The 14,997-nt window shown below is 45.4% G+C and overlaps 1 protein-coding gene and 1 pseudogene across 2 annotated transcripts in view; both read left to right on the top strand.

Moving 5' to 3' along the window:
• Nucleotides 1–14,230, top strand: part of ENDOV (endonuclease V) — a 36,952-nt gene extending 22,722 nt beyond the window's left edge. For both annotated transcript variants that reach the window (XM_077488977.1, XM_077488978.1), the window contains one exon: nt 9,834–14,230. In XM_077488977.1, coding sequence (XP_077345103.1) covers nt 9,834–9,920 — 87 coding nt within the window. In that variant the 3' untranslated portion in view covers nt 9,921–14,230. The remainder of the gene's footprint in view (nt 1–9,833) is intronic.
• LOC143990659 (U2 spliceosomal RNA) lies at nt 1,670–1,804 on the top strand (annotated as a pseudogene).
• Nucleotides 14,231–14,997: the final 767 nt, after the last annotated feature.

Here is a 14,997-nt window from a genome sequence, read left to right on the forward strand (position 1 = left end):
CTTTTGGTGGAGGTCCGACGGACTTTCCAAATGAACGGACTTGCCCACACACAAACTAAAGTCCATTAATTTTGAATGTGAATTCAGGTATGACGAGACTAGAGAAGGAACTCAATGTCGCCGCTTCCATCGGCGAGATTGACACCTTGCGATCCCCGTCGCCTGGTATGGGTTTTAAGGGTAACCCCCTACGCTGAAAAAATGCGTGAGCTTCCCCCAAAGTCCATACCAGACCCTTATCCGAGCACGCAGCCTGGCCGGTCAAGAAAGGGGGTGGGGACGAGCGAGCGCACCCCCCTAAACCGTACCAGGCCACATGCCCTCAACATGGGGGGTGGGTGCTTTGGGGAAGGGGGGAGCCCTGTGGCCCCCCCACCCCAAAGCACCTTGTCCCTGTGTTGATGAGGACAAGGACCTCTTCCCGACAACCCTGGGCGTTGGTTGTCAGTGTCTGCGGGCGGGGGCGCTTATCGGAATCCGGGAGCCCCCTTTAATAAGGTGGCCCCAGATCCCGGCCCCCCACCCTATGTGAATGAGTATGGGGTACGTCGTACCCCTACCCATTCACCTGAGGGAAAAAGTGTCAATAAAAAAACACACTACACAGGTTTTTAAAGTAGTTTATTAGGCAGCTCCGGGGGTCTTCTTCTGACTTCAAGGGTCTTCTCCCGCTACTCTTTTGCAGCTCTTTTGCTGGTGGAGGAGCCCAACTTTCTCCTTCATTGTCACTGTCTTCTTCCTTCTTCTGTTCTAGCGATGTTGACACGACTCTCTCTCCCACTGTAATGTCGTGGACACGGTGCTCGGCAACTTATATAGACATAGGGGGCGGGGTCACCGGGTGATGTTGCATGTTGACTCCGCCCCTTATGAAGTCACAGTCCTGGGGCATGCTGGGGCTATGACGTCATACGGGGCGGCGTCACCATGTGACATCACCCGGTGACCCGCCCCCTATGCCTATATAAGTCACCGCGCACCATGTCCACGACATTACTGCGGGAGAGAGCTTTGTGTCAACATCGGAAGAACAGAAGAAGGCGACGACGAAGGAGAAAGCCGGGCTCCTCCACTAGCAAAAGAGAGGCAAAAGAGCAGAAGATAGCAGAGGAGCGATGAAAGCAGCGAGCTTGACTTCCTTCTCTAGTCCCGTTGTACCTGGAGTCACATTCAAAATGAACGGACTTTGGTCCATGTGTGGGCAAGTCCATTCATTTGGAAAGTGCGTCGGACCAGCATACAGACGAGCGGACTTCCCTACAGGAGCTGGGTCCGGCGGACAATTTTGAAGCAAGTCTTCTTTTTGGGAAGAAAAAGTCTGCTAGAGCCCACACACGATCGAATTGTGTGGCGGACTCTGGTCTGCCGGATAGTCTGATCGTGTGTACGGGGCATTTTAGTCACCCTTTGATTTTAGCAAGTCACTTTTAGAGCATTTACTTTAATTGCTTCCCCATCTGAAACCATTGTTGGAGCTTGGAGATGTCTTGGTTTTTTGAGACCACCGATGCTCCCCTGGCTTCCCACAATGCTGCACTTAGTGCCTTGGCAGCCATTCACTAAGTCTGAGCATTGTCTAGAATGGGAAAAGTACAGGTCCACTTTAATTGGATACTGTCATCAAGTAACACTTTCCAGGTTGCTCACATACTGTACATAACATGTTATTGATGCTTCTCAGGCCTTTTGGCTAAGATCAAGTGTAGTATCTGTTCTTATCAGTAATCCAGTAGGAGTTCTGTGCTGTAATTCTGGCCTGACCATAGCTGGAATGTCTGGGCATTTGTGGCATGGGGGATTGTTCAGCTCAGTGGTAGATGCATTTTCATGTAGTGAGTCCACATCAGACAGTCATTTATAGTTAAGAGCCTGGTAACCCATGTTTATTAAATGATAAAAATAAAACAAAAGTCCACTCAGGAATCTCACACGGGTTTAAACATCATTCAGACACAACTGAAACTTCAAGTCCACATAGCTACTCTTCAACAGCACTGCTGCTACAGGTACTGGTCCCTCAAACCACCAGCTCTTCCAGGCCCACAGTCTTGCATGCACAGAGCTTTGGGCTTCTTAAACGCACACAGGCTTTAAGCCCCTTGATGCACACAGCTTCTGTCTTCATACAGAGACACTCACTTGGAGCCACTGCTCCAACTTCACCTTCCTTCCACCTTCTGCTCTCACCAGCTCCTCGTTATATGGACTGTGTGCAGCTGGGCACACACCCTGCTTGCTATCCTCAAGATCCGGACACAGGGTTAGAGAACCATCCCACCAATGACTATCAGGGATCTCCAAACTACAGAATCCCATCCGGAACTAGCAAAACCTGGAGAAAACTGACAGAGCAGTTTTCTCCATTTAAATTCTACACTCTGTAGTTTTGCAGTCCGCAGATATGCAAACTCTGTGTTGTCTCTTTTACCTCCAATTTCATAGTAACAGAGCCTGGCTCTGTCACACTATATATCCCTGCTGAAATGATGGGGGCTTGGAAGGTTAGAATGGGCTGAGACAGATATCGGGGCACCCACAGGCATTTGGGGCATAAGAGTAATTCGCCCGGGAAAGCTGGAAGAGCCCAATAATACCTGATTTGAGTGGATCTACCTTGTCTGGCCATGGGCTGGAAAGGCAGAGAGTGTGTGGTGTCTGTGCCCCCCTGGGAGTGGTCGTCTTAGGGGTGCTCTTAGTAACACTTGAGTGGGACCCCACTGTGTGCACATGGTCACAGCCACCAAAGCTTACTTTTTGCTCCTGCTTATTAGGGCTGGGCATCTTGGCCCCAGTCCGGGGCAATTTTTGTCTTCCAGGCCTCAGGGCCCAACCAGTGCACTATTGCACGGCCACTAATTTATTTTTCTCCCACTGTTTGTGACTGCTTTTACTTTTGTATGTGTTTTCTCACAGATGAAGGGTGTGAGTCCTCGGGCTTGCCCTGACGTCTAAGGGAAGGATGTGTGGCACTCAGGTTCCTTCCTCCCCTGCCCCTGGGGGGTCTCCCTTCGGGAGAGCTCCTCAAACCAAGTATGCAATGGTCTGCTTCGACTTCCCCAAAAAAAACAGGGTCTGCTAGGCCTTCTGGTTAGGCGACCATGGAAACCCCTTGTCCTCGTCAGAAGCCATGTGCCCTGGGAGATCAGGGTATCCCTTCAGGGGGTCGACTAAAGCATACCCTTTTTAATGTGCGTTTTACATGCAAGTTTTTTAGTTCACTCAATAGCTCTTCCATTTCAGGTTTATTCACCACGGGCAAAAAAAATAAAAATAAAAAATATGTTATTAATGCTGCCCATGTTGTAGCAATTCATTATGATTTTTGTCAAAAATAGCCCTATAGTTTTAAATTTTTGATGCTTCTAGGAGGGTCAGAGACTTTCAGTAGACACCGATCTCTCTCTCCCTATCCTTGCCCACCAAGGTGTCCTACAACTGAAAGTTAGTGCTGCTCAACTATTTCAGCGCTTATCCAAACAAGCATGGTTGGGTGCTCGGCAACACTTCATCTAATGCAGCCATTGCAATCTATAGAGAAGCCTTTTTTAAACTTTTGGATTCTTTGAAATAGGTGAAATCTTTGAAATAATTTTTAGATTTTCGGAGAGTCCCTGCTCAAACAAATTAATTGAGGGTTAGTGGGAAAAATGCCCTTACATTCTTGCCAGTGGAAAGAATGCCCCCTTACAATAGTGATCCTGTCCTTTAGATCTACTATAAACTATGTAGTGCAAAGGCCTTCATAAATCTAACGGAGATTGTAAAGAGATTGTATTAAACTCTACAATTTTTTTTCTATAAATGGGCCTCCTGAAAGTTTATGCCATGATGTGCTTTTATGCACCGCATACTAGCACATTAGGACAGTCTTATCTGTCAAAGGATGCCCTCTAGTGCTGCGCTGTCAGTGCTTTGGAGCTTCCATCTTCTCGCAGTGTTTCTTCTGGATTCGCTCTGTTCAGCTGCCTGCATACAAGAGTCACTTTGTCACGGCACAGAGCGAGTGCTGTAAATGTACTCTCAGCTGTGCATGAGCGGCTCTGTGTACATTGCTGCTGTTTTTTTTTTTATTTAGACTTTAATACTGCTGTAAAGTGGTTGTAAATCCTTACAGACCACTTTTTACTACAGGTAAGCCTATAATAAATCTTATGCCACCTATTCCGGCAGAAAAGGTCAGACGGTCTTCCCGACGGAGTTCCAACCAAACAGACTTGCCCACACACAATCACACCAAAGTCTGTTTGTCTCGAACACGATGACATATGACGGGACTAGAAAAGAAACCCCAGATATCTTCTAAGCCTGCACGGTTTGGGCGATATCCCCCGTATCAGCATGTGCAGACGTTATCGGCACATGCGCACTGAAGCAATGGTGCTTCAGCTAGTGTGCCGTTACCGGCAGCCCCCGCACGCATGCATAGGAGTGACTTCATTGCTGCTCCGGCCAACCACAGCGCCGCAGCCCGTGATACCCAAAAGTAACTCCGGGAGCAATGTCGCCGGCCAGAGCTGTGTACTAAGGCCACTGCGGGGGCTTTCGATCTAAGGTGAGTATTTTATAATGAGCTAGTATGCTATCCATACTAGCTCATTATGCCTTTGTCTTGCAGGTTTTTTTTTTTTTTGTTTTGTTTTTTTTGTGGGTTTACAGCCACTTTAAGGAGAATGTGAGTGTGTTTAAACATGCAAAGCCAAATCCCATCTATGATTAAGGGTCAAAGGGGACCCTTATCTGCAACCTAAAAAACTCCCTTTCCAGGAGCAAATATCTCAGGTCCTTATCCATTCATGGTGGGAACACCTTTTCAGTGTCATGAAAATAAAAACCAGACATATCTCCTGAATGTGTTCAATTTGGACAAAGAGTTCTAGGCTTCACAATAGTGGTCATCAACAATAAACTTCATAGAGTGGATGTGGGGAGCTCGGATCTCACAAACCTGGAGGACAGCAGACCCAGAGGTAAGTGTGTCATAATGTGCAAGTAAGCTGTGCATACAGTACTCACAGATTATGGCAAATTCTGGCTACCGCCACTTTACTTTACTTCTGCTGTAAGCGAGTATAGCTTGTTATGTACACTTCACTATTTGTGACATTTTAATGGATCTTCCTATAGCCTGAGAGAAAATTAGTAAATGTCATAAAACCCTAAAATGCTGTTGTTCATGTGTTAGAAATTTGTAATCACATACTACAGGCATACCCCACTTTTAAGTACACAATGGGGTTTATTTACTAAAGCTGCAAAGTGCAAAATTAGGCTCACTTCTGCATAGAAACCAATGAGCTTCTAACCTCAGCTTCTTCAATTAAGCTTTGGTAATAAAACCTGGAAGCTCATTGGTTTCTATACAGAAGTGAGCCTGATTTTTGCACTTTCCTGCTTTAGTAAATAAACCCCATTGTGTACTTCAAAGTGGGGTATGCCTGTATAAATATTCCTCTATCTTTTCTGTGAAACTATGATCATTATACTATTTAGCTACTATATACACAGAATTACCATACTGCTATTACTGATAAGAGGTGTAGTATTTCTTTGAATTGGGTAGGTACAGCCATCTGTAGATGTAATGTGCCCCAATGCAGAAGTATTCTATCTAGGGTGACCCTGTTCTTCATCTCGCTCATGCTTACATTATCCCCTCTGATCATGTATTGTTGTCTGTGACATTGCTGGGGGATTTCACTCAACTTCTTGTTCCTGTGACATTTTATCAGGCTGTCTCCAGGACAGGAATTGAGAGGAAATCTCCCCAGACCGAGAAAAGATTTAAAGCTTCTTCACTCCAAAAAAAAAGATTTTAACCTGTGTTTGACTTTAATGGATAGCTGCAATTAAAGACAGAGTACTTATCCCTTTTGCCCCTTTCCCCTGATATAACTCACCCTTCACATATGCATACTTAACTTAATTTGATGGCTGTGGCCCCTGCGTTTGTTTACATTCAGCACTGCATTACATCATGCCCTGTACACGCGGTCGGACATTCTGACGACAAAATCCGTCAGATTTTTTTCCGACAGATTTTGGCCCAAACTTGTCTTGCATACACACGGTCGCACAAAGTTGTCGGAAAATCTGATCATTCAGAACGCGGTGACGTAGAACAGGTATGATGGGACTATAAACAGGCCAGTAGCCAATAGCTTTTGTTTCATAATTTATTCTGAGCATGCGTGTCACTTTGTCTGTTGGAATTGTCTACACCTGCTCGGAATTTAAATGATCTGATTTTGTTGTCAGAAAATTTTAGATCCTGCTCTCAAATTTTGTGTGTCGGAAATTCTGACGGAAAAAGTCAGATGGAGCCCACACACGATCGGATTTTCCGACAACAAGATCCGATCGCACAATTTCCGTCGGAGAGTCCGACCGTGTGTACAGGGCATTAGACTTCTTTGTGTGTCCCGAGGCCAGAGTTGAAAAGAGATGGCCCCATCTTCAGCCTGTGGCCTGGAGGGGGTGGGTTAGGTCAGGGTAAAGAGGCAAAAGGGACAAGTGCACTTTTTTTCAAGTGTACCTGTCCTGTAATATGTTCTGCTTTGCACTGGACAGTGTGTTTCTTAAAGCAGGGGTGTAAAGTCTTTACCTTTTTTTGTCTGCTTTAACTAGTTGCTGACCGCCGGCCATCAAATGACGGCCAGGTGGCGCACCTATTGTGGCGGGAGGCCGTCATATGACGGCCTCCCGTTTAAACAGGGAATGCGCGCGATCGTGCGTGCGCATCCCTGTTTCTTCGGTGGCGGCGTGTCACGGAGACACCGCTCGCCACCGAAGGGGGTGAACAGTCATTCGTTATGGCTGTTTACCACGTGATCGGCCGCGATGAAGTCACGGCCGATCACAGATGGTCACACCCCGAACGTGCACGGCGCATGCGCGCGATCGCGAGCGCGCTGCGCGTGCACGTCGGTGGCGGCGTGTTCCCCGGGAACACTGCTCGTCACCGACGCTGGTAAACAGCCATTGGCCGGCTGTTTACCCACGTGATCGGCTGTGATCCTTTCACAGCCGATCACAAAAATGTAAACAAACTGCGGTAACGGGATGTTACCGGGTTCTCATCCTCACACACCGATCGTGTGTGAGGAGGAGATTGCGGTAACATCTCGTTACCGCATACAGTGTACACCAATCATACTGATTGCCCCCCCCCCCAATAAAGAGGACCTGTCACCACCCCTCATAGTACCTGTCAATCACAGTCCATCAGAGTACCTGTCAGCCCATCAGAGTACCCGAGTACCTGTCACAGCCCATCAGAGTACCTGTCAGCCCATCAGAGTACCCGAGTACCTGTCACAGTTCATCTGAGTACCCGAGTACCTGTCACAGCCCATCAGAGTACCCGAGTACCTGTCACAGCCCATCAGAGTACCCGAGTACCTGTCACAGCCCATCAGAGTACCCGAGTACCTGTCACAGCCCATCAGAGTACCCGAGTACCTGTCACGGCACATCAGAGTACCCGAGTACCTGTCACGGCACATCAGAGTACCCGAGTACCTGTCACGGCACATCAGGGTACCCGAGTACCTGTCACGGCACATCAGGGTACCCGAGTACCTGTCACGGCCCATCAGGGTACCCGAGTACCTGTCACGGCCCATCAGGGTACCCGAGTACCTGTCACGGCCCATCAGGGTACCCGAGTACCTGTCACGGCCCATCAGGGTACCCGAGTACCTGTCACGGCCCATCAGGGTACCCGAGTACCTGTCACGGCCCATCAGGGTACCCGAGTACCTGTCACGGCCCATCAGGGTACCCGAGTACCTGTCACAGTCCATTAGAGTACCGAGTACCTGTCACAGTCCATTAGAGTACCGAGTACCTGTCACAGTCCATCAGGGTACCCGAGTACCTGTCACCGTCCATTAGAGTACCGAGTACCTGTCACAGTCCATTAGAGTACCCGAGTACCTGTCACAGTCCATTAGAGTACCGAGTACCTGTCACAGTCCATTAGAGTACCGAGTACCTGTCACAGTCCATCAGGGTACCCGAGTACCTGTCACAGCCCATCTGAGTACCCGAGTACCTGTTCCAGTCCATCTGTGTACCAGAGTACCTGTCACAGTCCATCTGAGTACCCGAGTACCTGTCACAGTCCATATGAGTACCTGTCACCGCCCTTCAGAGTACCCAAATACCAGTCACCAAACCATCAGAGTACCTGTCACCAGGCCATCAGAGTACCCGAGTACCTGTCACCAGGCCATCAGAGTACCCGAGTACCTGTCACCAGGCCATCAGAGTACCCGAGTACCTGTCACCAGGCCATCAGAGTACCCGAGTACCTGTCACCAGGCCATCAGAGTACCCGAGTACCTGTCACCAGGCCATCAGAGTACCCGAGTACCTGTCACCAGACCATCAGAGTACCCGAGTACCTGTCACCAGACCATCAGAGTACCCGAGTACCTGTCACCAGCCCATGTCTCATAGAATATACGTTGGGGTGTTTGCTTTCCAAAATGGGGTCATTTTGTGGGTAATTTCACTGTCCTGGTGGTCCAGGACCTTCAAAAGTGTGATGGGTAGGAATGAAATGAGATGTGTCATTTATGCTCCTAGAACGACTGAACATACTACTTCAATGTTCGGCCTCTCTATGTGGCCAGGCTGTGTAAAAGTCCTACACATGTGGTATCGCCATACTTGGGAGGAGTAGCAGAATGTATTTTGGGGTGTAATTTTTGCTATATACATGCTATGTGTTAAAAATATCTTATAAATTGACAATTTTGTGTAAAAAAAAAATGCGTTTACATTTTTTTCCACATATTCCAAAAACTTCTGGAAAAAAATGAACCGTTCAAAAGACTCATTATGCCTCACAGATTATACGTTGGGGTGTTTGCTTTCCAAAATGGGGTAATTTTATGGGAAATTCCATTGTCCTGGTACTCCAGGGCCTTCAAAAGTGTAATAGGTGGTTGAGAAATGAGAAATTTTTGCTCGTAGAACGTCTGAAGGTACTACATCAATGTTAGTGCTCTGTATGTGGCCAGGCTGTGTAAAAGTCCTACACATGTGGTATCGCCGTACTCGGGAAGAGTAGCAGAATGTATTTTGGGGTATAATTTGTTGTATGCATATGCTGTGTGTGAGAAATAACCTGATAATATGACAATTTAGTAAAAAATAAATAAAAAAAAATAAAAAATCTTCATTTTGCAAAGAATTGTGGGAAAAAATGACAACTTAAAAAAACTCACCATGCTACTTACTTAATACCTTGGGATGTCTACTTTGTAAAAAGGGGTCATTTGGGGGGTATTTGTACTTTCCTGACTTGTTAGTGTCTCAAGAAATGAGGTACACCTGATGTACTGAAGGCCTGATCAGAAGTGATCAATTTTCAGTGATTGGCACCATAGTTTGTAGACTCTATAACTTTCACAAAGACCAAATAATATATACTAATGTGGGTTATTTTTACCAAAGATATGTAGCAGTATAAATTTTGGCCAAAATGTATGAAGAAAAATTACTAATTAGCAAAAATTTATGACAGAAACGAAGAAAAAGGCATTTTTTTCACAAAATTTACGTTTTATTTTATTTATAGCACAAAAAATAAAAAACCCACTAGTGATTAAATACCACTAAAAGAAAGCTCTATTTGTGTGGAAAAAAGGACGCAAGTTTCATATGGATACAGTGTAGGATGACTGAGTAATTGTCATTCAAACTGTGAGAGCGCTGAAAGCTGAAAATTGGTCTGGTCAGGAAGGGGTTGTAACTGCACTGTACTGAGGTGGTTAAATAGAACCTTCACAATCTGAACTTCGTGTTTAATTTGTCTTGTATTTCAGGCTGACATACGCTCCAGAGAATTTTGCATTAAGATCACGAATAAAGGCAAAACAGACACCATGAAACCTCAAGATAGTCTCAGTTAGCTGGAACTAGAAGAAAAACATGACAACTTTTTTGGGGGTTTTAGCTGTCTTTACTCAAAATGTCACTTCACACAAGATGGAATTTTCAGTGTTTGATAGTTGCTGGACAGTAACATCAGCTAATGGATTTTTTTATTTATTTCCCGAGGACTCTATTGGTGAGATCTCTGCGCAGAGTTCCTGAGTCTACCCACTGGTTGTGCCCATTATTAGTCACAACACTGATAGATTGGTGCAAGGAAATGGCATGGAGATCTCAGCGTTGGATTCCACCACAGATACAGGAAGATTTGTCACACCAGGCTCCTCTTGGAAATTAATCATCCCCTTTTGGGGACCCTTCGTTTCTGGAGAGGCCCATTGTACCAGTGCAGTCGCAAAGTGGAATTGGGATTGGTTGTTCAGTTATAGTGACCATTTAGAAGTAATAACAGGTGACAGTGTAGGGTGAAGTAAGATAGCAGTGAATGATTCCCGGAAGGGCACTATTGGTGTTTATTCAAACTGGAAAATGAAAGAGAGCATCTGTTTAGGCACTGGGCACTGTGATTTGTTTCCCCTTAGGCCGCGTACACACGCGCGGACTGTTCGCCCAACTTTGTCCACTGAACAGTGTTTGGGCGGACAGTCCGCTCGTGTGTGGGCTTTCAGCGGACAGTTTCAGCGGACAGTTTGACGGACAAGGTTTTTCGGAAATTCCGTAAAACTGTCCGCTGAAACCTTGTTTCAGCGAACAGTCCGCTCGTGTGTAGGCTTGTTCGTCAAACAAAGTTGCGCGCATGCTCAGAAAGGATTTTCACGCCGAAAGCTATAATGCAGTGTATAGGACGTCGTATTTTTCGTCCCGTCGTACGTGCCGTTCACGTCATCGCGCACGGTTTCAGCAAACTGTTCGTACGTCGTGTGTGGCCATGTCCGTCCATGCTAAGTTTGAGCGGACTGTTTGCCGAAACTGTTGGACGGACAAAGTTGGGCGAACAGTCCGCGCGTGTGTACGCGGCCTTAGGGGTTATTTTGCAGTCTTCATTTTCCTTCAGTATAGCGTAACCATTATATAACAAAAATTCATTCATCACCACATGGCAAGTTCACATTCAGGCAGTGCAGCTTAGCTCAGTTACACCTATGAATGCTGAAAAAAGGTCCCCTAGTATTGGGCAACACAGCATATGTGTTATTTACTGTGTGGGAGCACATTTGGGGCCTTTTAGATATTAAGAGAGCACATGCTGCATTTTTTTCCAAGTCCAGGCTATTACCAAATTGTTAAAATTCCCCCCTCCAGTCACTACTGGATCTAATGCTTGTTTCTTAGAAGATGAAATAACAGACTACTACTTGCCTTAATACATTGTTCTGTGTTCATCTGCTCCACCAGCTCTGATTGTGATATCTGCCTCCCCAAAACTACTCTTGTTGATGATCTTTAACTTGTCTGGTCTCCACCCCATGCCAGTGCAGGACCAGCAACCAACACTGGTCCTGCATTATGCGTAATGATGTAGGCATGCCCACCTATATTCCAGGGCTGGAAAGAAGCGGACGGTTACAGGTTTAGGTCAAGGCAGGGTTATAACAATGTATAGGTAAAACAAGCAGTAAATCCTTTCACAGCTGGTAGAGGGGTTGAGTCCATTTTTTTTATAATCTTGAACCTGCCCAGATCTCTGCATTAAGCAGGCCCATGGAAATGAATGGTATGCACACAAGAAGGCTTCTATCATGCAGTTGTGTCTTTAAAGGATCAGCACAAAATGAAAGTGTTAAGCTACTGACTGAACTCATCTCTCTGTCCCAAACACATCATTAACAAAGTGAGGAAACAGAGAGAGAAGGGATATTCTGGGGTGAGTCCCCCATCAGGTTCTGGGATGTTCCTCTTAACTTAGCTCTCCTAATGCTCCTGATCCAGCTCCTCATCATCAGTAATCTATAGGTTGGGAAAATCACTGCCACTCCCAGACCTCATCTACACATCCTGCTTGTAAGCCAAAACCTGTGCCCCACTGCTGACCCAATGGGGCCTGGGCCCAGTATAAGACTACTACATCTATCCCCTACCAACAGCCATGGCTACATGCATGCAGACCCTTTTACAGGGATGAATGTTAACACATGTAAAATATTCCTAAAAGCCCATACACTGCAACTGCATATTTACACTAAAATGCAATTTAAAAAAAAGAAAAATTTGTCATTTAAAAAAAAAATATAAAATTGGCCCTATGGGCGGAAGGGACGTTTTGACGTCGCTTGTGCCCTGCAGTGTCATTGAGACAGATGGGGGCCATCTTCCCGTGACTCGTCTCCATGTCAGCCCAGGGGACAGACGCGATCACCTCCGCCTCTGCCGACGGCTCCGGTAAGCGGTGGAGGGCACTGGATCACAGCAGGAGGGGGGCCCTCTCCCGCCACCGATAAAAGTGATCTTGTGGTGAATCTACTGCAGAGACCATATCTTGTAGCCGACTGCCGGCCGAACACGGGGATACCGGGGTTATGGCAGCTAGCTGCTGCCATAATAACTATATCCATCACCAAAGTAGGGACATACATTGGCGTGCGGCGGTCAGCAAGTGGTTAATATGTTTGGATGTTTAAGACTGGGACCATCCTCTTTTTTTTTCTGGCAGGGCTTTGGCACATCCCATTGATCACAATCTAAATATCCAGCTGTGTCCTTCAATGAATGGCAGAGAAAATTGGATTTTTGTACTCACTATAAAATCATTTTCTATCCATGGCTGGAAAGACAGCACCCACCCCTGTGTGTTTTTTCTGTCTCACTTGTCGGTTCCTATTTACTGCTGTCTACTAACTGAGCTGTGTGTTGCAAATGGGGTTTGGCCAACTGCAGGGGCCGCTCCCGGGGTGTGATCCTTTTTGTTGTGCCTAGCATCCTACTCCAGCAGGTGGCGTAATAACCCATTGGTCACAATCTAAAGATTTGACGGTGTCTTTCAATGAATGCAGAGAAAAATATTTTACAGTGAGTGCAAAAATCAAATTTTTGTTTATTTGGGGAAGATAAGTATCAGTGGTTTATAAAGTGGGCCAACAAAATAATTCTTTAAATTGACCTTACACAGTGCAAATTGATTGTACAGTCTGCCCAGATGATAGATTTGCCAAAAACTAAGTGGGCGGATGTACAAAATTGGCTATAAAATAAATGTAGGTCTTGACGTTATATGGTTTAGGAAAGTCTGAAAGAAATTGTACAACCAAATTGTTTATGGCCAGCTTATGGCAGTGAACAATGACACAGCAGAGGTGTCAATGCCTCACACTTATTATTTTACTGGTATTAAGCCAAAAAACAAGTGATAGAAAGGAAAGTCTCCCCCTGTGTCTTATTAGAAGTAGTAGGCAAAATGACTTTTATCATTAAAGAAAATCTGAGTTTTCTATATTTTTATATAAAAAGGGTTATTTAAAATATTGCATCTGATTGTTAACACTATTGTTTTTTACGGCTTTCTTTTGCACTTTAAAAGAGCATTGTGACTTTACCTTATAAGCTTTTTTAGCCTAAATAGAGTGCGAGGAGCAAAGTGTTGTGGACCTCTAGCAAGAATTTCTACTCTTCCCCACACTACAAAGAGCAGTTGTTCCTATTTCCTGTCTTCAGTGAACGCAATCACTTGGGCAGAAAGAGGAAAGCCCCTCGAATGGGGCACAGGCAATGCCTTTGAATTAACAAACTGTGCTACACTTTCTCCAACGGCCAAAGATGGCAGTGTCAAACATCCAAGGTCAAAACAAGCCATAATGCAAAACCAGCATATTTTTTAATTCCATAAAAGCTGGCATATCAGAGACATGCAGGTCTTCTTTATCAAGGTCAGAAAACAGCAAATGCATGTATGCAAGACATACAGTATACACCCATATATATCAATGATCAACAAAGCCCAACTGGGACCATTTCACCCACCCATGCATCAGAAACACTCAGGGTTAGGTAGTGATGGAGTTAATAGTGCACAGCCCAAAACCCCCCTATAAACAGGAGGAACAACCACCTGCCTTAGTCAGGGCCCCATAGTAAAAGCCATTTAGACCAAACATAAGATTCTAAATCTTCCTCCCCCCTATCCTAAACAAAGAAAAAAATTGGAGTTCTTCTCTTGGTGGGAGGACTTCTGATTGGTTGCTTTCCTGCACTTGGTTTTCTCATTTGTTTGAGTTCCTGCACTGAAGAATCAGCACTCTGCTTTTTGTACTCTTTATTGAATACATATATTTATACATACTGTACATTATTTTTATATGATAAATACATTAAAATTCTTATATTTAAAAAAATACTTTTATAGCTTTTTATTTTTTTTACTGTTTTATCCTGTTTCAATTTTCTCATGGGTTTTGGTGGCCACTACAGCTTTACAATCTCTGTGCACAGTGGGGAAGAAAAATATGTTAAAGTCTAGATGAACTTATAGTTTAAATCACCCTCCTAGTGCTTCAGGTGGGGTCTGAGCGTGGAGACCCTGACAGTGGAGGTGTACAAGGGAGGGAATGTTTTTAGTTAGAAACCTGCTCCCACAAGGGCTTCAGGTGATCATCCGTAGAACACAGTATGGGGGGTTTCACAGTACTTGAGGTGGCATCCACGACTGGCATTAGGCTCAGGGATTCCAGCTTGCTTTTGGCTTCATCAGGAGTCTGAATGAGACTGACCATGATTCATGAACTTTAGCTTAAAAGGGAATCCCCACTTATATTTGATGTCTTGGTTGGTATGAACTAAGGTGTAAGGTTTCTGTTGTCACCTTTTCTGAATGGCGATCGGTGCCAGATCTGCAAACAGTGGGTATCTAGAAGGAGAGATCTGGTTTGTCTCAAGCAGCCTGGAGAGTTTCCTTGGTGCGATAATAGGTAAACTTATTGATGTCCCATGGTGGTCTATCAGGTTTCCTAGGGCCCAAGGCACAATGCATGCAATCAAGCTCCAGGTAGTCGATCAGGATAAGAGACAGTTCTTGGAATAATGCAGTGGCTGTGGAATTCAGGTCTATGTTGCGTTTCGGGAGAACTCTCAGGCGTAGGTTGTCACTGAGTTATCTATTTCCAA

This window comes from Lithobates pipiens, unplaced genomic scaffold (assembly GCF_037356315.1).
Source record: "Lithobates pipiens isolate NorthernLeopardFrog02 unplaced genomic scaffold, aLitPip1_a1.2 Scaffold_18, whole genome shotgun sequence".
Classification (NCBI taxonomy): Eukaryota; Metazoa; Chordata; class Amphibia; order Anura; family Ranidae; genus Lithobates; species Lithobates pipiens.